Source organism: Gobius niger, assembly GCF_951799975.1.
Source record: "Gobius niger genome assembly, chromosome: 17".
NCBI classification, from domain to species: domain Eukaryota; kingdom Metazoa; phylum Chordata; class Actinopteri; order Gobiiformes; family Gobiidae; genus Gobius; species Gobius niger.
Window position 1 is genome coordinate 21,483,167 of NC_136868.1, and position 25,373 is coordinate 21,508,539.

At 41.1% G+C, this 25,373-nt stretch overlaps 3 protein-coding genes across 5 annotated transcripts; 1 reads left to right on the forward strand and 2 right to left on the reverse strand.

Annotated features, from left to right (window-relative positions):
* The first annotated feature begins 2,802 nt into the window (after nt 1–2,802).
* On the forward strand, nt 2,803–17,465 carry rubcn (rubicon autophagy regulator). 3 transcript variants are annotated; one of them, XM_079575417.1, is made up of 22 exons: nt 2,803–2,993; nt 3,993–4,146; nt 4,276–4,359; nt 4,467–4,626; nt 4,759–4,865; nt 4,975–5,200; nt 7,737–8,141; nt 8,365–8,412; nt 8,811–8,903; nt 8,982–9,097; nt 9,199–9,397; nt 9,479–9,586; nt 10,045–10,119; nt 11,190–11,250; nt 11,428–11,563; nt 12,254–12,399; nt 12,478–12,542; nt 13,638–13,876; nt 13,996–14,057; nt 14,137–14,290; nt 14,990–15,083; nt 16,629–17,465. In XM_079575417.1, the coding sequence occupies exons 1-22, from the start codon at nt 2,959–2,961 to the stop codon at nt 16,763–16,765; spliced, it is 2,904 nt and encodes a 967-aa protein (XP_079431543.1). In that variant the 5' UTR covers nt 2,803–2,958; the 3' UTR covers nt 16,766–17,465. The 3 variants fall into 3 exon arrangements, with proteins under 3 accessions (XP_079431543.1, XP_079431545.1, XP_079431544.1); XM_079575419.1 differs by lacking the exon at nt 10,045–10,119 and having other exon boundaries at nt 16,629–17,464; XM_079575418.1 differs by lacking the exon at nt 8,365–8,412 and having other exon boundaries at nt 16,629–17,464.
* Nucleotides 17,466–19,123: 1,658 nt separating this feature from the next.
* Nucleotides 19,124–21,144, reverse strand: LOC306977253 (5-hydroxytryptamine receptor 3A-like; the record flags this gene model as incomplete). The annotated part of the gene is made up of 8 exons (XM_079575460.1): nt 20,990–21,144; nt 20,876–20,920; nt 20,701–20,810; nt 20,444–20,613; nt 20,213–20,373; nt 19,901–20,111; nt 19,411–19,695; nt 19,124–19,338 (listed from the first exon to the last, which is right to left on the reverse strand). The coding sequence occupies exons 1-8, from the start codon at nt 21,122–21,124 to the stop codon at nt 19,124–19,126; spliced, it is 1,332 nt and encodes a 443-aa protein (XP_079431586.1). The 5' UTR covers nt 21,125–21,144.
* Nucleotides 21,145–21,245: 101 nt separating this feature from the next.
* On the reverse strand, nt 21,246–24,648 carry LOC306977255 (5-hydroxytryptamine receptor 3A-like; the record flags this gene model as incomplete). The annotated part of the gene is made up of 7 exons (XM_079575461.1): nt 24,558–24,648; nt 24,244–24,413; nt 24,013–24,173; nt 23,732–23,942; nt 23,249–23,455; nt 22,154–22,398; nt 21,246–21,335 (listed from the first exon to the last, which is right to left on the reverse strand). Exons 1-7 carry the CDS (start codon nt 24,590–24,592, stop codon nt 21,246–21,248), a joined length of 1,119 nt encoding a protein of 372 aa, XP_079431587.1. The 5' UTR covers nt 24,593–24,648.
* Between the last annotated feature and the right edge of the window lie 725 nt (nt 24,649–25,373).

Below are 25,373 nucleotides of genomic sequence, written 5' to 3' on the forward strand. Positions count from 1 at the left end.
TTTCTAAAATAAATTACTGTTTTATTAAAACTGCCTCTTTTTCTTTAAAAAAAAAAAGTTAACAGCTCACTGTTTACATTACACTTCAAAAAAAGGTTTTATTCATGATTTATTTCATTCGAAAGCAGCTTATATAGTAGGTTCACTCGAAGGGTAAGATGACAAAGTGACACTAATGAGCAGATTGTTATGTAATGTTGATAAATGTCAAGCTTGGACATTTAAATAGTTTTTAAAATAACTTGACAGAAAAGCTGTAATTTTCATTGCTGACATTGCTGGGGTATTTTCAGTGTTTGTGATCACGTAGGCAACACGTTTAACAAGCCCAATTGGTAGCTTGACAGTCTGAGAGTCTTAATGTTCTATTTTAGTTTTCTAAATTTTAGTATTTACTGAGAAGAAAAACAAAAAGTTAATTTTATGAAGAAAAGTTAAAACAAGTACATTTTTATAGTCTACCACATTTGTGACATGGGAAGAGGGAGTCCCATAGAGCTCTCAGTAATAAACAAAAATGTCAAATCTGGGAGAAAGGTTAAATCTAACATAATCTTAATGTCTGTGTAGGCTCTCAGTCGTAAATCTTGAATATAGTTTTGTTCACCATGTATTGGTATTTGGTAAAAATGGGTTGTTAAATTTGCAGCCCCCAAATCTTCAAACAATATTAGGGTTATAGACTTGTCAAATCACTTAAACAGGTTTAGCCAGGCCCTGTCTTCTCAGTATGCAGTACTTTGTGAAAGTGTTGAAGCTTCAGACTGGGATGTGTTTGGTGTCACCAGTGATGAAGTGTTTTAATGACGTCAAGAACAAGTTCATTATTTGTTGGTATCACTATTCTGCTTCATAACGCAACAGTCCTGTTTTACATTGTCTACAACAAAGAAAAAAGACTGAAATTCTGAAACATACCTAGCTACCCATAATTCTGTTTTTTCAGGCACCGCCATGTGAAGACAATTTTTCCTTGAAACTTGTTACAAAGTTAAATCTAATTGGATCAACTATCAGTTTCAGAGAAAAGCATGAATAAGTCAAAGGTCACCCAGTAACTGCCTTGAATTTAGCTGACTTTTGGATTATACACTAATACACTCTCTTCAGTGATTCAACATATCATCTGATGATGTAATAGTTTGGATTATTCAAGGAAATAAAAAGCTCTGACTACTGTCATGATGACAATGTGATGAATATGTCTTGACAAATTCTTATTAACTAACTGAGGTATTAAACAAGACGTCAAAAGCAAAATTCCCAAATTGTGTCAGTGTTGCTTTTTAGAAATTGGATAAACCTGGTGTGTACAATATCAGCCCGACAGCTCTTTCCATTCATGTAGGCAACTTTCAGTGATCATGTCTGTTCTTGCACCTGTGTGAGTGTGACTCATTATTACTCACGTAGGCACACATACTTACGTGATATTCATGTCACTGTCAAATTCATTTTTATGCAGTTAAAAAGCCTAATTGCTAAAAAGTGACAAAAAAAAAAAAAAAAAAAGTTTTGCCTAAAAGTCAACAACCAAACAAATAAGTACAGAACTTTTAATTCATGCAAGAATATTTTTTTTACATATATTTTTTAATGAATAGATGTAGATATTTGTCATTCATCGCGCTTTAAATTCGTATAGGTTAGTGGTCATCGCGTTTATCCACAAAATCAAAGGTCAGGGCAGGTTGTGATATTTGCTCGGACAACTAAGTGTATGCTGTCGTTTCTTTAGGCAACACACTTCATCCATAATGATGATGATGATGATGATGATGATTAATATAATAATAAAAGCAACAACAACAATAATAATAACAACAACAACAACAACAACAATAATAACAACAATAATAATAATATAATTATTATTATTATTATTATTATTATTATTATTATTATTATTATTATTATTATTATTACGCAATTTCGGCATTCTTTGTGGAGTAGCCTAACACTCATTGCCTGATGCACTTACTAGGCCATTTGATCTTGACATAGGCCTACAGTCGCCTCTCGGTTCACTGTCGGTCTCCAGCGCCGCTACATGGGCACATATTAAGGTGGCGTGGTGCTGTGGTGCCATCTTGTGGATAACGGGGAGGCCCACCACAAGAGTTTATGTACGCTTCTGTAATAATCTTATGCTGCCTTCATGTGCAAGTGAAGTGGAAATTCCGAGTGCATTGTGTTCAAGTGCTTTTATGTCGTAACAAAGTGAAACATTAATTAAAAAAACACACACACAATACAAATGCACTAAAAACATATACATTCTTGTGAGAAAGTTGTCTATAAACCGCCGAACTACTGCGTTTACAAGTGTGAAAAAAGAGTTATTAAAATTGAGTGGCTAAATGGTGAAAGCATAGTAACAATCAGCTATCAGACATACAAACGTACCATTGCTGCTCCCTGTTGTGTTGCAAAGTCAAAGGTTATCTCATCTCGGGAACTCGAGCATCATAAAATCTTCACAGTTTCTCAGCGGAAAATACCAGATTAGGTGGTGTTCATGTGCAATTTCCCACTCGGCAAGTGGTATTTACCATAATTACGACAGCACTTGAAGGCAGCCTTATGCCAACATGTGACAAGCGGCCGATGCTGGAGGTCGCCATTATGCCAATAATGTGACATTTATCAGTCGCACAGTGAGGGAATTGACAGAGCAGCACCTCGCTCAGTCGGGCAAATATGACATATAATTTACATTAGTTGAATTTAACCGATATTTTGTGTCAAGTGTTTTGTTTGAAAGGATGGACCGGAAGCGAACACCCCCGCCCACTGCTGAGGGCTGGTCCTCTGTGTGTAAACGGTACAAGAGAGACAGACATGGCGGAAGACTCTAGGTTCACGCATTTTCTTTGCTTTTCGGGTTGACACACGGGTAAGATTGGCCTGTTTTAGAAGCTGGCGTCTCATCGGGCGTTTTGGCTCCGCGGGCCGGACATGGAGCTGCCGGTGGAAGAGGCGGAGGAGCGCAGGTCAGTGAGGCTGTCACCGGGTGCTTAGCATTAGCTCTGCGGCTACATCGGTCGGTCTGACACATAGAGAGGACACACTCGTAAACTAACCTAAAGTATTACGCTGTTTAAACCCTGACTATTAATAACAACTGGAGCAGACTTCCCATGAAAACTGTCTTTTTCGAAACGTCAATATGTTGTTACTCAGTGTTGGCCCCATAGTTGTAGATTAGCAAACATTTAAAAAGGTTTCTGTTTTATAATCGAAACTTAAACGTGATTGTCACAGGTTTATCAGAACATTTCACCACTGGCTACAAAATGTCTATAATCACAGGGCCCGAGGAGAGAAAAGCAACAAACAACCCAACAACAACTTCACTGTCTTGTTTGATTGCTTTTAGCATCAAGCTAGAATGACCAAATGCTAAGCTAACGCTAACTAGAAATGAAGGAGATTAAAACCAGTGTTTAAGCTATATTTACCTAACAATACCAGGCTGCAGAGAACAATGTATGCTTCTTGTAATAGCCTTGACTGTTTTGGCTCTGCAGCCTTTTGTCTACTCTGGGATAACAATGATAAAAACTTTTTTTTTTTTTTAACCCTGGCTCGCACTTAAACGAAGTTAATCCCTAATTCTGAACGGCTTAAACCAGGAATTCCTTCCCTGAGAGAGCTCCTGTTTTACTTTTAAAGCCCTCATTGCATGTAGCATGATGTGATTTGATTTGCAGTGGCTGAACTCGTGATTCTCAGCTTCGAGACAGGAGCATAGATCCACAACTGTGTTTTATCATTAGTGTTTGTACCAAGGCTTTTCTTTACTGTACTTCAGTAAATGATAATGGCATCCAAAGTTTCGCTGCAGAGACATGTTTTGTCTTGAATCAAAACACATGCATGAATAGATGTTTTTCATATTCTTAATTTCACCGCCACTCGCACTTCCTTTGCTATGCTGTGCTCTCTTCTCTTCTGTGTCTCTACTCAATGCCCATCTGTCTTCATGCCAGGAGGGAGCACTGGAAGCTGTTTTCCAGTCTAAAGACCACAGTGGAGGGCCTTGTCTCCACGAATAACCCAAATGTGTGGTCACGCTATGGAGGCCTTCAGCGCTTGCACAAAGACATGAACAACATCCTCAGCCACGGATTGAGGAATGAGCAGGTCAGCACTTCATACTCAACAATCAGCATTTTCCATTCACTACTGAGTACAACATGTTAGGGTTTGTTATACAGTGTACCCATAAAATAGATGACAAATATGATCATCTCACTTTGAATTTTGTTTTAGGTGTACTACAGGCAGAAAGACTACTGGCCATTTGTATCATGTGTTCGATTCATCTGTCCCTTGCTGGCTCCACATGTTGAACAGGTCTGTTCTACAAATTGCCTGAACATTCAGTATGTTTACTTGGTTTAAATACTTTGCATGGGACAAAAAGGACTGAAAATGTGCAATTATTTGTTTACATCTACTAGTTCATTCGCCTAGAACCAGAAGTCAACAGTGGGATATCAAATACTAGTGAAAGCTACAAGGCAGAGCGCTGGTTGCTTCACAGTCTCCAGGTTCACAAGTTGTCAGCACAGCTCCGACCTCTCCTCAGGCATCTGGGACACATGCGCAAGTTCTATAACGGCAAGTGTAACATTTCACACTTAACATAAAACTTTTTATCCCAAAGTGGAATCCATTTGAATGAGTTTCTATCTTCGTTGGCAGTTGAGAGATAGTTTGTTGAGATGATTTATTTTATTCTATGTTTTGCAGATGATGCCTTCCTGCTTAGCGAGCCTCATGTTACCGCTATGTTTCAGTGCCTTGAAGCTGTTGAGCAGAATGATGCCAAGCGGTTGGCTCAAATAGACACTGTCGGGGTATGTTTATGGCATTATGTTTGGCTCATAATGTTTTAATATTGGACCTTGAGTTGGATTTTGGGTGTTTTTTAAATAGTTTTGCTCATATTCCCGTTTTCTTTACCAGCTGTCCCCACTAAAGGGCTGTCCAGGCCTGGGACTGCTGAAGAGTCAGAGCCTGTGTGTCCTGCCAGGGGCGGCTGGGGTGTGGAGAAGTGCTGATTCAACTACCAAAGGTGCTCCTTTAAATCGCAGACTCACCACCTCCAACTGCTCGCTGGGCGATGCTGACTCCGCCACTCCCAACTGTAGTCCCTCCACAGATGTCGGCCTCCAAAAGGGCTACAGCACAAGTGAGTTCAGAAAGTTTTCAGACCTCTTCTAAATCTATGCATGCAAATCTGTTGCCTTTCGGCGAAATTCGCCGTTTTGACTGAGCACCAAACTAATCCAAGTTTTGTGATGCCTGTAGCTTTATATTTGATAATAACCGCTTGAAACGTGACAGCTAGCCTATAAAGCTAACGGATAGCTACATTTACTGTGAGGCTAAATCCTATGGCTAAATTGACCGGGCAGATGCCCTTGTCTCTCTGTCTTTGATGCGCGGTTGGGGTCATTGAGGAGAGGGCTGACCTCTCCAGGTGGACCGTGTGGTCATTGGGTGCTCACAGATACAGTGCCTCTCGAAAGTATTCGTACACCTTGAACTTTTGCACATTTTGTCATGTTTACAACCCTAAACATAAAGATTTTATTTTTTTACTGAACGTTCACACACCAGTAACCGACACCTGTGAAGTGAAAGCAAAATGATACATGATCCTGTTATTTTTCAAAAAATAGAAAACCGGTCTGACTGTACAAGATTTGCACATGTATAGACTGACATTTTAGCCCATTCCTCTTTACAAAACAACTCAAGCTCTGTCACATTAGAATGAGAGCGTATGTGAACAGCAGTTTTCAGATTATTCTACAGAATTTTCAATAGGATTTACGTCAGGACTTTGACTGGGCCATTCTAGCACATTAATGTTTTTATTGAACCATTCCATTGTTGATTTATCTTTGTGTTTAGGGTCATTGTCCTTCTGGAAGGTGAATCTCCTCCCCAGCCTCAGTTCTCTTGCTGACTCCAGCAGGTTTTCCTCCAAAATGTCCCTGTATTTGGCTCCATCCATCTTCAACTATTCTTACAATCTCCCCAGTCCCCGCTGAGGAAAAGCAGCCCCACAGCATGATGCTCCCCCCCGTATATTTGACACTGGGGATGGTGCACTCAGGACGATGAGCAGTGTTAGGTTTGCGCCATACATAACGTTTTGCATTTGGGGTAAAAAGTTCAATTTTTGTCTCATCTGACCTAAGCTCCTTCTTCCACATGGAGCTGTGTCCTCCATATGACTTCTAGCAAACTTCAAACAGGATTTCTTATGGCCTCCTTTCAATAATGGCTTTCTTCTTCCACTCGTTCATGAAGGCCAGATTTGTGTAGAGTACGACTTATAGTTGTCCCATGTACAGATTTCCCAGCTCAGCGGCAGGACTTCACAGCTCCTCCAGAGTTATCTTGGGGCACTTGGGTGCATTTCTTACCAGTGCTCTCCTTGTTCGCTCTGATATTTTAGGTGGACGATCATCACGTCTTGGTAACTTGGCAGTGGTGCTATACTCTTTCCATTTCTGAATGATGGATTGAACAGTTGCTCCGTGAGATGTTCAAATCTTGAGAAATCTTTGTATAACTTAATGCTGCTTTAAACTTCTCCAGAACTTTATCCCTGACCTCTCTGGTGCTCCTAGACCTTCATGATGTTGTTTAGTGACCAATACACTCCGACCACAGCTCTGAGGGCCTAAAAGAACAGCTGAAATTATACTGAGAGTAGATTACACACAGGTGACCTCTATTTAACCGTTAGGCCAAGGTGTGAACATTCTGGAGTCATTAGGAATGTTATAAAGGCAATTTAATGCACTCAGAAAATGCTGTATGAATACTTATGCAAGCCCCTCTTTTCACTTTTCTATTTTTAGAAAAATAACAGAATCATGTATCATTTTGCTTTCACTTCACAGTTGTCTGTTACTTGTGTTTGAACGTTCAGTAAAAAAAAATCAAAATAAAATCTTTATGTTTAGGGTTGTAAACATGACAAAAGTGTATGAATACTTTCGAGAGGCACTGCATGAGCGGTTCTGACGTGGTTTCTGCTGATCAGAGATGTTAACGTTGGCAAGTTTACTGAACCTGTCCAAAGAGACTTGCAACTACTCAATAATGCCAAACCATTTGTAAGCTTTTAGTCGCCTACTGAAGCCAGGAAAAAACGGATATCATTTTATTTAGTATGGTATAGGGTGGCATATTCTGCAGTGTATGCTATATTTCTATAAATAGTCAATAAAAGTTTAAAATCTATATTTAAAAATCGAAGATGTAGCAATACTGTCCTTTTTAAATATAATTCAAATAGAAGACAGTATCTTCTGATGTACAGAACCTGATTTGGAATTCCAAATTATGTACAAATCCTTTACTCTCTCTTGCTCACTCTGTGATGAAACTACCATTAGTAGAACTACAGTTCTAAAACAAAATGAAAGTTTAGTGTTGAATTAATAGTTGTCCATCATATGCACTACGAAAAAGTGGATTGTTTGAGCTCATTAATCATAGAATCTACGTGTTCTGTTAAAAATGCCCGCAAACCGCGCGTTCTGCCACAGCCCCGTGAACTGTCAACTTTTTCACTATATATGTATTTGCATGTCTGTAAATCCAATAGTCTGTAGTACAATAATATCAAATTATTCTCTATTTGTTAAAAATAATCACTGATCATTAAAGTCTGTATTAATACCCATACTGTTTTCCCCCTTCAGGCACCTTGTCCACTGGAAACACCCCGGGACCTCCGTGGGTGTGTGTGTCGAGGCCGGGAGAGAGTGAGCCGGGGGTAACCGCGCCTCTCTTGGCCCCTTCCATCTCATTAGCCGAGTCCCCAACTCCAAATGAGACCTGTGACTCCGGTGAAGGCGACTACGACGACGGCCCAGAGTATCTCGCTATTGGTAACCTGGGGCAACGCAATCGCCGGGACTCCAGGAGCTCCACCCCCGGCAGCGATCAAGGAGAAGTGAAGGAACAGAATCCAATGAACAATTTACTGGCTCCGCCCCCACCCAGGCGTTCATCTTTCTCTGAGGGACAGAGAGGGCCTGGCCGGGGGGCTCGAGGGCACACCCGATCGTTTTCTGATACGGGAATCAATCAAAAACTCAGGAATGGTGAGTTACATGTAACTAAAAGTAGTCAAATTACATAGTGTGTAAGGCATAGAATACAATATGTTTGGGAGGACCAGGTGTCCACTCCTTTAATTGTAAGATCCTCTTTCTGCTTCGATGATTCAACTTTTTTCTCTCTATAATTGGGTTCTGCTTCATGGCTTTGGGTAACTGTCTTTATGCCGTATCTTTTCCCCCGCCCACACCCACTAATCGTGCAAAGGAGGTGGCCCGCGGAAAATCACCATAATTATTGAAGATCCGGTTGCAGGTTGGCAGTGCAGTTCGGCAGTACTCCATCATACGACCCCCTCCCACCATTTTCCTGCATGACCATGTGCCTTCCTTTTCGTCCCCCTCCACTCTTGGCAAATCATTTGTGCGTTTTTTGACGTTTAGGCCCGTGTTAGTTTGTTCAAGTGGTTTGACCAACAGGTTTTACATTGTGTTTCTTCATTTATGCACATATTATTCACCCAGTTTTGTATGACTTGGTCTAAACATTCATTGTCATTTATTTTTATTCATTCAGTAGAGCATTTGAATAAGTGGAAAGTCAGTTTTAGTTTTATCATACGTTTCATGTCTGCGAGTTATACATTATCATTGCATGCAGATAAAATTGTCTATGTTTTGATCAAAATCCTTAAGAAATCTTTTTATTTTAAGAATTGGCTGGAGATGACCCCATGAAGGAATACAATCCATTCTCACAGCAGCACAGTGACGCCAGCACTCCCAGTTCTCTTTACATGGAGTCAGGTAAGCGGCGCAACTAAGACGTGTGCTTGTTTAGTTTCATCACTTTCTATTCGAGTGTTGCTTTTTGCCTTGACACAGACGGGCCCCAGAGCAGACGTGTTTCTGATGGGATGTTCAGAAAGCCTTCAGAGGGTCAGAGCCTCATCAGCTACCTTTCAGAGCAGGACTTTGGCAGCTGTGCCGACCTCGAAAAGGTTTGCACTTGTTCAAATACAAGAGCACAGAAAATGGCTGGCATGTTGTTCTTCACGGCCATTTCATTTTTTTTTTTGCTATTCCCTCTGTGGCTTTTTAGGAGAACGCTCATTTTAGCATCTCAGAATCCCTAATCGCAGCCATTGAATTAATGAAGTACAACCTGCGGCGCCAGGAGGAGGAGGGCGAGGAGGAGGACGACAGCGACTGTGAGATCCAGCAGCTAAAGCAGAAGATCCGTCTGCGCAGACAGCAGATCCGCCGCAGCCGCGTGCCGCCCTGCGCACCTTCCAGTAACTGTGCGTCTACTTCAGCTACTTCTTCCACAACAATCTGACTTGACTCGTGTGACACTCCTCTCTCTCTCTCTCTCTCTCCAGATTTTCACTCCACAGACAGCGGCACTTCCAGGCGCAGCTCCCAAGACTCGTATCAGGGCCTTTCTGACTCTGGCTCAGCGGAGGAGGTAGAAGAATGTGAACTGCGAGGTAAAAAGCCCCAAAGTTTTCTCCATGTTTCACCCTTCATCACATCATCTTTTCATTATCAATTCGCCTTTTCACATCTGATCATACAAATCTTCAGGCACTTTTGATCATTCATTGACATTAAATGATTCCTCCTCACTTCTATCTATGCGCCTCAGATCAGCCGGTGTGTTGAAGCAGATGTGGGTGTCACTGTCCCCTTTTGGGTGATTCAGTTCGTGCTTAAAAACCTTGACCTTTTTAAATAAGGCTAAGCTAAGCAAAAAAATACATATTCCTGTCTTGTACCTTTTTATTGTATTCCTCCAAGTCCAAACTCTACTTCAAACCACCTTTTTAATAAAACTAAAACAACAAGAGAAGATCACCAGTCTAAGTTCAGTGTTGTAAAGCGGCATGGCAGAGTGTTTAATGTTTTGAGTGTGGTGCTGGTGGTGTTGAGTGTCTCTGTCTCTCAGATGGCTGTGAGGGTCAGTCCTTGCTGGCAGTGTCACAGAACGGCCTCTCCCTGTCCCTGGCCTCGCTCTTCTCAGGTACCTGCTGCAGGAGAGGCTCTGTGCTGCCTGCAGGCCTTTTCAGAGGAAGCCCCTCAATGGCTTGCATCAAAACTGAGACTAGTTTAGTTTATTCTGTTTTTTTTCCTCACCCAGTTGCTGACATTCTTTCTAAAAATCTTGTTTCGATCAGGAGATGTACTTAATTTGTCGTCGTAGTGGTAAAAAAAACTTCCAAACCTTCTTTTTGGATTACAATTCAAAGCCAAACTTAATCCTAATTTAGTCCGATTGCATTTTTAGATAAAGACTATGGCAGATTTTTCAGTTTGGACTTGAGCCAGAGGCGTCTTCCTCTTAATCCTGTGCTTGGCTGTTTGTTACTGCTTGTTGGGTAGTGCTCTAGGGACTTGATAGCGTAAAAATTGGAATATGCCTGTGCTTGTAGGAGACTGCAGTAGGAAACTGGCTCTTTGTAAGTACAGTGTTTACAGAAGGCTCTCAGTTCGACTGATTAACCCATTTATTCATGCCATCCACTCATCCATCTATTCAGTTCATTCAACTATTTACTAATCTGATAAAATGATGGATTTTAATGTAGTCGCTCAGTGCTTGTTTTTAATCTCACTGAGTAATTAAGGTGAAATCAATGTAAGCATCCAGTTGAGGGAACCTCCTCAAACACAATTTATAATCCTTCGAGAAATCCATTTTTAATTAACTGTGCCTTTTATGTTTCCTCCAAAATCTCTGCACTGTGTAAGCCCGTTTATTGCGTAAATGAGAGACTCTAAACAAGTCATGTGGAAAACACTGCAGCATGTAGTTTCAGAGTGTACATTGTTAGACTAAACGTTTCAGTCTTTGGGTGATGGTGTTTACTTGTTTTGCATGCTGCTTCCTTTATCTTGCGGGCACTTTTTGGGGTTTTCTCTTTCTCACACGGGAAGAGCTTTTCTTGATTTAAAGTTGCACGTTTCTCTAACATATAGAATTGGCATTAGTAATGATACAAAATGATAGTTTGAAATGGCGTCTTCTATACGTATGTTAATGGTCAGTTTTTGTGTGATTTGGTGTAAACGTATTTTGTAACTGACTTTCAGATGCAGACATAAAACGCAGCGTGAGCTCTAGTGGCCGGTCCTTCCTCAGTTCAGAGTCCATGTAAGTCTTCTTCCTCTTTCACTTCATCATTTCTGTAAAGAAAAAAAAGAGTGGAAGTTTACAGCTGACCTTTTTGAGTTTCCAAAACAACATTCATTATTAATATACAGTATATACTCCAGAGATGATAAAAACTAAAAAACTCACTGAGACTTTTACTTTTCTCTGCTTCAACAGCAGCTCTCCTAGCTTCCTCCAGTCCAACTCTGCTGAGTCTGTGGCCATGGGTTTGCTCCGGCAGTTTGAAGGCATGCAGCTGCCGGCCGCATCGGAGCTCGACTGGCTGGTCCCAGAACACGACGCTCCTCAGAAAGTAATGCCATTTTCAAATAAATCACTGAAGCGATCCTCGTGCATTGGGCTGGGCACTGTGTTAAAAAAAAAAAAAAAAAAAAAAAAGTAGATACCAGTACTTTGACAATAATTTAATACCGATACCTGAACAATCCTTTTTGTTCAATACCTATGTTAAATTATTTGTCATATATAATGTTGATATATTCATTTTCCTTCAATTTAATGTATTTTGCATTTGTATCATTTTTTTTTTTGAGGTGAAACAACCAAGATACTTCCTTTAACGACAAAAGGGTGAAAAAAAAACACTTATATTTTCCTTACTTTTTAACAAAAACATTTTCCACCATTTTCCCAATTCTATGAGTTTTTATTCCCCAAATTTGACACTTTAAAAAAATTATTTTTAAATTTTTTTCACAATTTTCCCCCAAATATTCCCTCTGTTTCCCCCCCCCCTATTTCCCCAAATTTACCCCAATCTTTCTTTTTTTTCTTCTTTTTTTTCTTTTTTTTTCATCTTTATTCCTGTTCAGTTTTGACCAACAGGATTAAAACCTGAATATAAAGATTTTATACATCTTTTCGGTTCATACTTTCGATACTTATTTTTTCCCCAATACCAGACTGGTGTCTTTTAACAGTACCCAGCCCTACTCGTGCATTTCTTGAGGTAGTTTCTCTGACCACTTAACTATATCCACAGCTCTTGCCCATTCCCGACTCGCTGCCCATCTCCCCTGACGACGGCGAACATGCTGACATTTACAAACTGAGGATTCGTGTCCGAGGGAACCTGGAGTGGGCCCCGCCGCGACCGCAGATCATCTTTAACATTCACCCTACGCCCAAGTCCGTGCCATGTCTGTCATCGCGTGTTTGACCCCAGCGACCGTTTTATAATCTGTTTGTTCTTTGTTGAACCATCAGAAGGAAGTTGGTCGTCGCCAAACAGAACTACCGCTGCGCTGGCTGTGGCACTCGCATCGACCCGGGTGAGAACGTGGTTTTTACATTCAGGTCAAAGTTTTAAAAAAAAAGGTACTATTTACAGTTAGATTTAAATTTTTTGTGTTTGTGTGTGTAGAGGCATAGAGAACAATAAGATCAATCATCTGATGTTTTCTTCATGAAAATGAGATAAAAGCCATTCATTTATTTTCAAATTTTTACTCACAAAAGAGTGACCAATTGTGTTGCTCAAATAAGAGTACTTTTCTTCTACTTTTTTATGTAGAAATAAAATGACTGTGGGGAGATAAAGCTACTTTAGTTAATAAGTAAGTAAAGTGCCTTACTTGTCATTGTACAAACGCACAACAAAACTGTGTTCAGGTGTTAGTCCTGAGCTGCGCCACCACTTTGGGTTAACCTGACCAGCATGTTTTTGGAGGTAGAGGAAACCCTAAGACCTGGTGGAAACCTGGCTGGCTGCCTTTAGTGCTCCTCTGATATGGTGCAGGGCCTCCTGGTTGTGTCCCTGTTTCAGAGCGTGGTGTCCTGCACTGTTCCACCTCCTCCTTCCTCTTCCTCCTACGCAGCTCTGTCCGCTCCACAACAGTCTTTCACCATCTTCTGGGAAGAGCTTAGCAGTTCATCTGTTTTATTCTCCAGTGAATGTCCATTAGTCAGAACAATAGAAGGCATGTGCGGCTTAGCTGTGAGTCTCGTCCAGATACCTCCTCGTTTGTCCCTTTTTTGTTTCCTGTATCTCCTCTTGTGACGCCTCCACTGTGCTACAGGTGTAGAGACTCTTGGTGCCTCTTCAGTGTCTCAGAACAACAAATGTGTAAATCTCAAATGGGTTTAGCTGACAAGTCAGCAGTTTACTTTTAAAAAGCTTCAGGGCCATTATGAACTCTCTGCAGTGAAAAACTCCACAAAAACACGGCAAAGACTAACAAAAGCATCCAGTAAAACAATGTGGAAGACAGAAACCACTAATGCAGTTTGCAGAAAAGGGCAAAAATGCAGCTGTACCAAGACAGAGGGAATACAGTTACTTCAAAAAGTTACTCAAGCACATGTTATTGAGTAAATCTAAATGAGTAATGGGAGATCAAATGATCATTTCATGTGCATTTCCTCAGACTACATCAAGCGACTGCGCTACTGTGAATATCTGGGCCGCTACTTTTGCCAGTGCTGCCATGAGAACGCGCAGGCTGTTGTACCTGGCCGAGTGTTGAGGAAGTGGGACTTCAGCAAGTATTATGTCAGCAACTTTGCCCGGGACCTGCTCAGCAAGATCGCCGGAGACCCTCTGTTTAACCCCAACGACATCAACAGTGGCCTGTACAAGAAGGTCAAGGCGCTGGAGACGGTCCGGGTAAGAGGAGTTGTACAGCTCTATTATAACGTTGTGATCAGCTCATGTATACTTCGATATGCGCTCCAGAGAGGTCACATCATTCACACTTTCACCTAAATGGTTTTTTGTTGTTCCAGGTTTTAAGGGTGCAGCTGTTGCATATGAAAAACCTCTTCAAGACCTGTCGCTTTGCCAAAGAGTGAGTCATTATTTTTGTTTATTCTTTGTCGTCAAAGTAACCAAACACACTTCATCCGTCGTGTTTGTTGCTTTTTCAGGGTTCTGGACCAGTTTGACCCTCTGCCTGGTCACCTCACAGAAGACCTTCACCTATTTTCCCTCAATGACCTCACAGCTGTTCGCAGCGGGGAGCTGGGCCCTCGATTGAAAGAACTGCTCAAACTTGGCACTAGGCACGTAGCTGGCTGTGTGGTAAGTTGATATTTACACCCTTGATATTTATCCGACGGATTTGCTTTTATTTCCAATCTCAGCATGGCTGTTTCTTTTTTTATTTGGTGCTGATAAAAGTATAAAGATTAAGTACAACTATCTGCCTTCTAGCTCTTAACATTTCTGTTTGTACATTTTACGGTGCTGGCAGTGACCTAATGCTCTGAATGCAATGTGAAAGGAAATGGTTTCAGTACAGCTTTACCAAGGTCACAGTTTTGCCACTTTTTCCATCACATTTTTGTCGCTTTTTTATCACATTTTTCAGACTTTTCCATCACATTGTTCAGACTTTTCCATCACATTTTTATGACTTTTCCATCACATTTTTATGACTTTTCCATCACATTTTTCCGACTTTTCCATCACATTTTTATGACTTTTCCATCACATTTTTCAGACTTTTTCATTACATTTTTAAGACTTTACCACCACATTTTTCAGACTTTTTCCGTCACATTTGTCAGACTTTTCCATCACATTTTTTTCGCTTTTTCCATCACATTTTTGTCTCTTTTTCAATCACATTTTTCAGACTTTTTTCCGTCACATTTTTCAGACTTTTCTATCACACTTTTCAGACTTTTTCCGTCAAATTTTTCAGACTTTTTCCATCACATTTGTCAATCTTTGTCAATCTTGGTTTGGAATCTAATCTTGTGTGTTTTCCCCCCACAGCTGTGCCAGGCAAAGGGCTTTGTGTGCGAGTTTTGCAACAACGACAAGGACATCATATTCCCCTTCCAGCTCAGCAAGTGCCAGCGCTGCGAAGGTGAGCCCTGTGTCCCGGTATCAGACATCCGAGCCGCCCCCTCCTCTCGTCTGTCCCTCTCCGTCACCTGGACTGACCTGAAGATCAGCAAACCCCGTAGGCTCGCACGGCTCCTCTCGCTAGACAGGAAGCAAGGGGAGGGCGGGGAGGATTTTGACCGTAGTAAGGATTCACGCGCTAATGGAGAGGAGCCGAAAGCTGCAGGAAAAACAAGTGTGGACACGGCTGAAGCGAAACAGGAAAAAACTGTACTAAATGTTTTTAGCGCAAAGAGGTTGATCAAAGCTTTATCGAAGAGTAAAGACGATGCGCAGGAAAGAGAAGCTGAATCAGGGAGGGGAGAAGCAACGGAAGAGGGAGATGATGATGGAAAAGAAAAAGGGAACCTACTTAAAGCTCTTCAGATAGAAAAGTTAAAAAAGAGATTATCCAAAACTGAGGAGGATGACGGTGCAGCGAATGAAAGCGGAACTTGCAGTAGCATCGACAGTTTGGACCAAGTAGCAAAAGGAAGTGAGAAAAAGGCATTGTGGAGGTTGTCCAAACTGGTCCAAGGCTTTTCCAAAAACGAAAGGCCGACCAAAACGACAGAAACCACTGAACTGGCAAGTGATGTTTCAAAGAAAGGGGAAGGTGATTTATTGTCCTTGAAATGTGACGGTGAGTCAAACAGAGTAGTCGTGGATAAAGAACAGCCAGCGTTTGTAACCAGGACGCACTGGAGATCGCACAAAACACGCAAGGCCAGAAGGTTAACCAGAGGCAAAAGAATCACGGATTTGGACACAGGAGGTGCCCACAGTGAGGAGAGCCAGGACACTGATACCAGCCCCAAAACGTCTGACTGAAACTTTTATTCAGCAGTTGTTTTTTTTGTTTCCATGCAGTTTTATCTATTTCCTCTTAACATTTCCTTTTTGTGCCTTTGCTGCTCATCATAGTAGCATAGTGGAGACTGTTGGGCAGGAGGAGGTGCTTACTGCTTAGTTTTATGGCATGAATTAAAAACGTAAAACACATTTCTACATTTGAGATAAAGGGAGGAGTGAGGTCATTGCTATCAACAAATCAAGTAGATGTTTTTGCTTATTTATTGTTTATTTACTGTTTGTTTTTTGTCTGTCATAATGTTTGAGCCAGATTATTCTCAGATTTGAGATGAAATTGAATAAAGTTGTTTTTAAATTCTTCCATTTGTTTATTTTTTTGTTTTTTTCAATCACTTAATTTGTTAAGTATTAAGTTAGTTGGGACAGGACTAGTGGATGGTGTTCAGTTCCCATGATATCAGCTCTGGCCTCCTCCTCCTCCTCCACTCCTGCTGCCTTTGCCTTCTGCACCTTTTTATACTGCGCACGTTTGTCTCCGATTGGCTGCCGCGCCGGGACACTTCAGAGAAACCTGTTGAACGGGTTATGATTTGTTTGGCTTTAAGGGCGTGAACGGTTTATTTTCCACAAGGAAGATCCTTATCTGGGGGGAAAAAAAAAGAAAAGTCCACTGTTTGTTTCCTGGCATTAAAGATTTGCCTGTCTTGTTTTTCAGAGTGCCACGCGTGCTACCACCGCAACTGCTTCAAGCCGGGCAGAGAGTGTCCTCGCTGCCAGCGTCTTGCGGAAAGGAGGGAGAGAATGGCTCGCAAAAACATGGAGGAGCAAGAGGACGAAGGAGGCGGGACTTGAGGCGACAAAAAAAAAGAAAAGAAGCAAACTCAAGGAATAAAGAAGGAGCACAAACTTGACAGAAGTGATTGTAGTTACTGAACACCTCAGACATGGCCACTGCTGATGATGTGTGCATCGTACGTCAGCCCCTTCCACAGGCGCACTTTAATTTGTAAAGTTTTAGTCCTGTCACTTTTTTTTTATTGAGTACTTCTTCATTTTTATTTTTTTTAAGCAGAGTGTATTAATCAATTTGTGGCTTTAATGACACCTAGTGGTGATTTCTAATAGATGTATTAAAAATATCAATCTTGCCACAGGAATTGTAAATTGTAAATCTATGGTGCATTTTTAGTATGAAACTGATAAGACGTAAAGTCATGTAAAGAGAGGGCCAAAGATGATATACGTTTTTACTAGAAATCTGTATTTTCCAAGAGTTTTATTGAACTTTGATAGTGAGTGATTTTATATTTAAAATTTTAGCTGCATTTGTTGGAGCGTCTTTCTTAGCTCGAGTTTTGGTAACTTTAAAACGGCTGGATTATTTTGAAAATGTGTGTTGGTCAGGCCAAGTATCACAAAGATGTATTTATTTGATTTGTTCCCTCTTTATTGCCACACCTTTTTAGTTTTGTGTGTGTTTTTATACCATTGGAAAAAGAAAAAAAAAAGGCTGTGGTACTTTTGGGACCAACACACTTGACTTGAAAGAGCTGGCAATGAAGTCATGTAAAAGGAGCCTCATCCTAAACAATTATTTGAAGAGTTTGTCCGAGGAGTTTTATGACATGTGTCCAAATGGTCTGTCCCAGTCTGACCCACACGTGACATCGTTGGGGTAAAGTCGAGTCAACTGCACTGAAAATGTATAATTTTGTGAGTTACTTTTTTATTTTCCCACAAATCTTTTTTTTTGTTGTGTTCAAAATACCTAAAACCGATATGTACTATCAGCTGGCTTTGAGAACACGGTCCACCTAAAAACAATAGTCCAACTCTTCCTAACTGCGCTGCTGGAAACTCACACGAGAAAGCACTTATCAATGAAGACTGCTTACAAATACACTGTCCTTGTTATCTGACTGCCTTACATGGTAAATTGCTTTGAAGGTTTAAAGTGCAATACTGATTACACGTTTATAATCGTTTTAGATTTGATTGTTATGTATGCTATAATTATGTTGTAAATACAATAAATGATTGGTGAGACTGTTAAGGGTGTCCTTCCTGCTCAACAGTAAAGGGTTATTTTAGTTCAGAGCCCACAAACAGACTCTACAAACTTCAAAGTTGTCCAAAGAATAAAACCTTGAACTGTCATTTAGGACGGGGGGTGGGGGTGGGCCTCACACATAGGATGGCAGGGGGTTTGTCAGAGGGTAAGGTTATAAGTGACATTGTTTGAGCAAATTTCATGGTTAAAAATCAGCAAATAACTGCAGAGTACAAGTGCATAAAACCCTCCAATTCCATTTGCATTTGCTTATAATAAATGCTTATTGGTAATTGCTTTTAGGCTTCCTACATTTGTGGGGCCATAATTTTGGACTGGGAGGTGTGGCCTGACTGCAGCACTGGGAGGGGCTTAAAGGGCTAAAGGTCGACAACTATATTGCTGGGTTGCAGGTGACATCACAGCATTCTAAAGGCCTATACTGTTATATAGAGGAAAAATAATTTTGTTTTTGAGGACATTTTTGGTCTTGTACAGAGAGATCATGGACCCAGTGACTGATATTAATCATAATTTTTCTAATTCATACATTTTCTTTTTAGCTACAACTTGTGAAAGTGTAATGCTGTTAATAAGAAAAACTGGCTCCTGCCCCCCGTTGGGTCTGATGACATCATCATATTTTAGAACCTGCAACCCACCAATAAAAAGATCCATGTCGCAAACCACTGATTTAGGCTGAAGCCAGGACATTGTTGCAACCGACTATACTTTATGTAAAAATGTACAACTCAAAACTTCAAATGGTAGTTGAGGACATGCATGTGAAAAAGTATTAAAGAAATAGGCCACCACAGTAAAGTGAATATATTACTGTACGGACGTCTAAGTGCTCCTGTGGTGTTATTACGCCTTACAATATAGTACAATATAGTAGTGGGATAAATTTGTTTGATGGGCCTAATTTAAAGCACCAGATAATTCTACTTAAAGTGAGAACATTTCAAGGAACAAGACTTATTTTATACAATAATGTTTATTTCGGTAGCCTAATTTGAAAAACACAAGCTGCCCAAAGTGCTACATACAAATAAAATGGGGAACCTGAATCAGACACAAATAGTCTGACTTGAACATTTAGGATAAAAGCATTTACAATGTATTTTGTTGCTACAGATTCCACATGCTATTGGGCTTTTCTAACCCTGGCTGATCCAGATGCACCACATGCAGATGATGACTAGAGCGTAGCAGGAGATGAGCATCAGGTAGATGCGGAAGAGGAGGAAGTCCAGCACGTATCCCACGTGGCACCACTGGTCCTGCATCTCGCTCTCCTTCTGCAGAGAATGGAGGTGCGATCTCAGCTCACCCACATACTCACAGATCTGCTGCAGCTCGGGAAGGGCCACACCTAGAAGACAGAACGCACTAATATAGACTTGATGTCTCTGTTATGATGAGTTGTGCTGTATACACCAGTTACCTCCATGTGTGCCCGGGGGTGGCACATTGTTTTCTGTTTGGATGCGAGCTGGGGGTGGTGTGCAGTTAAGGTTGTTGGGCTTATCTTTGTCAGGTTTCACTGGGGATGGGAGGTCCTCTGGTGAACGGTAGCAGATGAGGCGAGCAATGTGTTTGAGGACCACTATTTTCACCCAGTTTGGCACCTCCTTGTATTTCATAGAGTTGTGGTGGAGAACGTTGGTGATTAACACTGTTTCCAGCAGACTGATCACCATCAGGGCCAAGCACACAGAGAAATAGATGCCTAGAAAGGAGAAAATTCTGTCAAGGCTTATATGTAATATGTATCAAGGAAGGAATAGCACCACTCACAGACACGGTCACAAAACGTTTTACATGGTTTTATATTCACTCCACTACTTCAAACTCCACACCGAAAGGCCCCATCCAGGTGGTATCAAACCCGGAGCGAACACTAACCGTACACATCAAACTAATTTCTCTCTCACCTATTATTGGTGTGCCATTTGCAGTGCTGGGCAGCAGGTCATTCATGATGAGGAGAAAGACTGTGTAGCCCAAGATGAGGGTCATCTTAAAGGAGGCGCGGTCCACACTGTGTGGTGGCAGGTAGAAAGACAAGATGTCGATGATCATCAAGAAGGAGCTGGGGATGAGCAGGTTGACCACATACAGCACTGGACGACGCCTGATCACCACCTGAAGCAGAAATGACATGCTCTTTATTACAAACATTTCCTGTTCCCTTCCATTATTCAACTATTCAAAAGTCTATTTTGCAGCTGCTCTAGAAGCCTCACCCAGAAGGTGATGATGTCCCACTCGTCGATGCCAAACCGCAGGATGGAGGTCTCTCCCAGAAGGTCCACCAGCTCCCACTCCCCACTAGCTGCAAGGTAACGCTTGGAGTTTCCTGACATTTCTTCGAAGGTCAGTGCTGGGCTGACCCTCACATCTGACCCTGTGGCAGAAGAAACAATCAACAAACTGGACAAACGTCTCAGAGGGGTAAAAAAATACTGCCGTCTTACTTGTGTGCATGTAAGAGCCAAAGGTAAAGGTGCAGTTCTGAACATCAAAGGGAAAGCTAAAAATCTCCAGGTTGCAGGCTGACACCAGACGAAGCATTCTGTCCCAGCGGATATGTCCAGTGTGGTTGACGTAGACATAGGGACAGGCTTGGGACACATCATCATCTACGCTGTTAGCAGGGAGATATTAGATATTAGTAAACGGAGGAAAGCACAGGCGAACCACACTCAAGTCATGACAACAAGTGAACACTCACAATTCATAAATAATGATGTCTGGAGACCAGAGCTGCTTCACAGGGAGGGACAGCCTCGTGACACCATCACACTCGTCTGGATCCCATATGAGAAACTCATGATGCCAATACTGTACAGAAAGTACTGGTAACTGTAAAGTACAGTAAATATTCTGTGCTGCCAACCTGTGCTTACCAATCGAAGCCAGAGAAAAGTGGTGAGAATCTGCGTTTTCTCGTTCTAAATGAAGGGAAATGGAAAGATTAAACCTGGCACAGCCGATGAGGTTGGGACTCGTATGACACTGACCACTCCCAGGACGGCGTAGAGGGTGAAGGAGATGTTGGTGATGGTGGGGTTACTGAGGTTCACTGCAGGTCTAAACGCCTGGAGGTCAAACACAGCCTGCATGGACTCGTAGGTCGGACCACTATGCCCTTCCATGCACTGCAGCTTGCTCTCACATAACCACACTGCTAAACAACATGTGGCTTATATTGTGAGTACACTAGAAAGGTATTATCAGAAAACTTAATGACATTTCAGTCTGCCAGAGAAATTACACTTACCTGATGTAAGAAGCAGGCAGAAGAGGCCGAGGTTCTGCATTGTCATCATGTCCTTTCATTAAACAACTTCTGCAGTGAATACGGTTCTGTTCTCAACCAAACGCAAGTAACTCACGCCTGCTGCGGGTTTTTAATGGATTATTGCAACCAACTCCCAAGAGAGAAAAGTGTGAAACTTCAACAACTGATGCCTCCAATTACTTCCTCGTATAAACCATTCCATTTATCAGTATCAATACTTTTTTATTCAAGTACAATGACTCAATATATATTGTCCTGATCATATATGTGAGAACATCGATCATACAGTATATGTGAGAACATCAGCAGAGTTCAAAAACTTTAATTCTTTTGTAGAAATGTACAAAAAAAAGCAGAATGTAAAAAATATGTATAAAAGAAATAGGAAAGCAAGTAAAAACAATCACTATTATATAGTTTGTTTATGTATAAAAAATAAAGAAGTAAAAAATAACATGAAAAACAAATCATGATAGGACCTGTTGTTTAACACCTTTGATAACCACTCACCCATTTTATTTTTCAACACCTTCAAACCAACGGGACAAAGCAGTTACTTTTTTCCCCACATCAACATTAACAATTTCTTCTGCTAATATATTTGTAATGTATATTGTAAAAATAATTGAAAACGTGTAGTAGAAAACACTAGCTCAATGAAAGTAAATATGTGGGCCATATAGATTTTAAATCATATGTGAAAAGTCTGCCCGTGACTGTCATATTTCTGTCACTTAGCCCCGGGGCAGCTAAAGCCACAACTGGATATGGAGAGTGAATGAACGATGGCATAAGTGCAAGACATTACTATTATGACTGTGATTCTTCAGTGAGTGTATGAGCTGTTGATGATCCAGATGCAGATGATGGTGATGAAGCTGACCACGATGAAGATTATGTAGAGGCCAAAGAGCAGCCGGTCCATGACAATGCCCATCATCTGCCACTCCTTGTTGTTGTTGGTGCCTCGGATGTAATCGTCCACCTGCCTCCGGATGGCGCTAATGTTTCTGCTCAGACTTCTCAGTTCAGATAAGAGCGGGTCCTGGGCAGAGGACGGGGTCTCTTTCTGCCCAGACATGAGCTGGAGGTCCTTCACCGACAAGTGGACACAGGCATTGTTTATTCCTGTAGAATACATGGAAAACTACAGCCATTAAGATGAGTGGACTTGACTCTGACTCAGTCCTAAGCCTGGGTAAATTTACATAAACCAATGAGGAAGAGGATAAGGACAAAATGACGCAATTTGTTGTATAACGTGTTGTATACGGTTTATTTTATCCCTGGAAAATTGTAGGCCTTAGTTACAGGTTTGTTTCAGGCTTTTGTGCCATGTGTATCTAAAATGTATTTGAGGTTCTTATAGGTTTCAAATTACAACAGAATTTTTTCTCAGATCAGGTTAACCCTTTAATTGTGGCCCCACAAAGGGACCCGCGGCTCTGAGCATTTGCATGTGTAACCAGGTGGAAGTTAAGGGTTAGTAGTTCTTTGTCCCAACCTGAATGTGCCCATTAACGCACCATTGGGAGTCTGACTCTCACTCATTACTAGGTTTATTAAAGGTGTGCACTTCTTCTGTAAAGAACACCCAACTGAACACCCAGAAACACCCAGAAAGATCAGTCATCTTTTTTGGAAGTGCTCATTCACAAAGAAGTTTTGGAAAGATTGCTTACAATTTATAGTACATAATATTGACTCTGGATTCTTGTTAAGTAAACATATTATTTTTGGTTTACATTCAAAACATGTGACTGAAAGCAAAAACAATGTTAATCAGCTTAATTATTATATTTTGTTCATTCTACATCCACAAATGTAAGTGATCTTTATGCACTTTTAGCTCTAGATCTTCAAATAAAGGATGTATTTTTATTGTAAAAAATAATAAATACAACTATTATAATATTTTTTCAATATATATATATTTTTGCAATTAATAATATTATAAGTGTCAAAGAGGACAAACTACCTGCTTGTTGCTGAAGGCAGACGGTGACTCTGTTGGCCTTTGTTTGACGAGGGAGGCACACGACAAGAGCCAGGTATTGTAGCATGAGCACCCGGAGCCAGTGCGGCACTGCACTGTGCTGATTGCTGCCAAACTGAATGCTAGTGATCAGGATTGTCTCCAACAAACTGGCCACCATCAGAGCTAAGGTTATGGAGAAGAAGATATCTGCAAGACAGAGAAGTGGAGTTTAGATTGAGAGACTGAGGCGAGTAGAGCAGCCAAAATGAAAGATGAAAGACCCCCAAATCATCCCATTAACACTCGTATTACCCCAAAGGACTACAAAAATGATTTATTAAGGTAAACAAGTGACTTAGTTCTTCTTTAAGTTAGTAAAAACAAAACAAAACACAACACACCCCAAAAAAAACAAAAACAAGTAAAGCTACAAGTATGTTTTTTTTTATATCAATGTTCTTAGTGGGGAAAAAGGAGACATACTGATGATAGGTACGGCGTTCCCAGTGACAGGCAGAAGGTCATTCATGAGGAGCAGAAAGACAGTGTAGCCCAAGATCAGGGTCATCTTAAAGGAGGATCTATCTACGCTCTGAGGAGGCAGGAGGAAGCTCAGGAGGTCCACCGTTACCAGGAAGACGCTGGGGACGAGCAGGTTCACCACATACAGGATAGGCCTCCGACGTAAAATGATCTGGGCAAAGCCGAAAAAGAACATCACACATGACAAGTTTTTTTTGAGAGACGTGATCGTTTGGTCTTACATAATACTTGATTTCAGAGTAACTTGCTCCTTCGAACTCCAGAGCATGTTGCGCTACAGTTATGTCTGCAAGCTCCCACTCTCCTTCGGTGTACATGACCTCTCTGGACCCCTGGAGCACCTCTTCAGCAGTGAGTGCTCCTGAAATCGTCACGTCTCTGGCTATAACAACAACCACTTTTCAGTTATAGCTTTGTAATGAATCATAAGTAGGATTTGAGTCGGCTGTCACCTATGTGCAGAAAAGATCCAAAGGTCAGAGAGCAGTTTTGGATATCGAAGGGGAAAAAGTAGATCTCCAGTCGACAAGAGCTGACCATCTTCAGGGGCTGGTCGTCGAGCACATGGCCCTTGTTGTTCAGGTACACATAAGGAACTGAAGGATCTTCTTTCTCCCCCATGCTACAATGAAATGGAGAAAAGAAACACTGGCATTTGTTTATACCAATCCCCCAAAATCAACATATATACCGAAATAAATAATTTGCTGGCTTCTTTGCTTGTTTGTGTGTCACTCCAGCTGCTCTTATGCAGCAAATAACATACAACTCTGTGACGATGATGTCCGGGAGCCAGAGCATTTGTCGTGGGACGGAGACTCTGCCTGCTCCACACTCTTCTTCATCCCAACTCAGTCCCTCTATGTCCCAATGCTGAATATCAAAAACAAAGTCGGTTATTCTTGGTTATTCTGAAGCCTATAAATGATAAATGAACAGATAAAACAAAAAATTACTGCCAATTAGAAAACTTACCAATGTTTTCCACATCAACATTGAAAGTGTCTGTGCTTTTTCATTCTGTGAAGTCAACAAAGATACTTAACTAATATGGCATTAGTTCATACTTGAATAGTAAGAGTCACATACCACTCCTAAAATGGCCACTAAAGTAAGTCCTAGAGTTACGTTGGTTGAATGTGCAAAACTTTTTACAGGGCGAATAAATTTTCTTGGAAACAATTCCTTTTCAAACGCTTGAAAAAGAGATTCCGGAGACGGGTCGGTGCAGTTTAGCGCTGCCACAAACGCTGGATTAAGAAAAAAATGTGCAAATATCACAAATAAATCATTTGTATTCAATTCCATAGATTAGTAAACACCGGACTTACCTTGAACCAGCACAAAGCATATAACTCCAGTGGGGCTAGTCACACAGTTCATGATGTTACTCAGTGTTTTCTCTCCAAATACTACACATTAATGAGGTTAAAAGGCAACAGCTCTGTTTAGAGCAGCGGGATGCTCGACTGATCAAAGCAGACCTGCCTGTTTGCATCAGCACTTGCCTTGCAGCAAGTAAACCTGTTTCGTCTAAACAAGCCACGTATTATCATCACAGTGTTGAACATTTGTATAATTC

Excerpts from the sequence above, each read along its gene's own strand:
- rubcn (XM_079575417.1), top strand. The coding sequence starts at position 2,959 with ATGGAGCTGCCGGTGGAAGAGGCGGAGGAGCGCAG. Across the intron at positions 4,627-4,758 it reads CATGCGCAAGTTCTATAACG|ATGATGCCTTCCTGCTTAGC; the intron begins GCAAGTGTAACA and ends TATGTTTTGCAG. Across the intron at positions 9,098-9,198 it reads GCTGTGCCGACCTCGAAAAG|GAGAACGCTCATTTTAGCAT; the intron begins GTTTGCACTTGT and ends GTGGCTTTTTAG.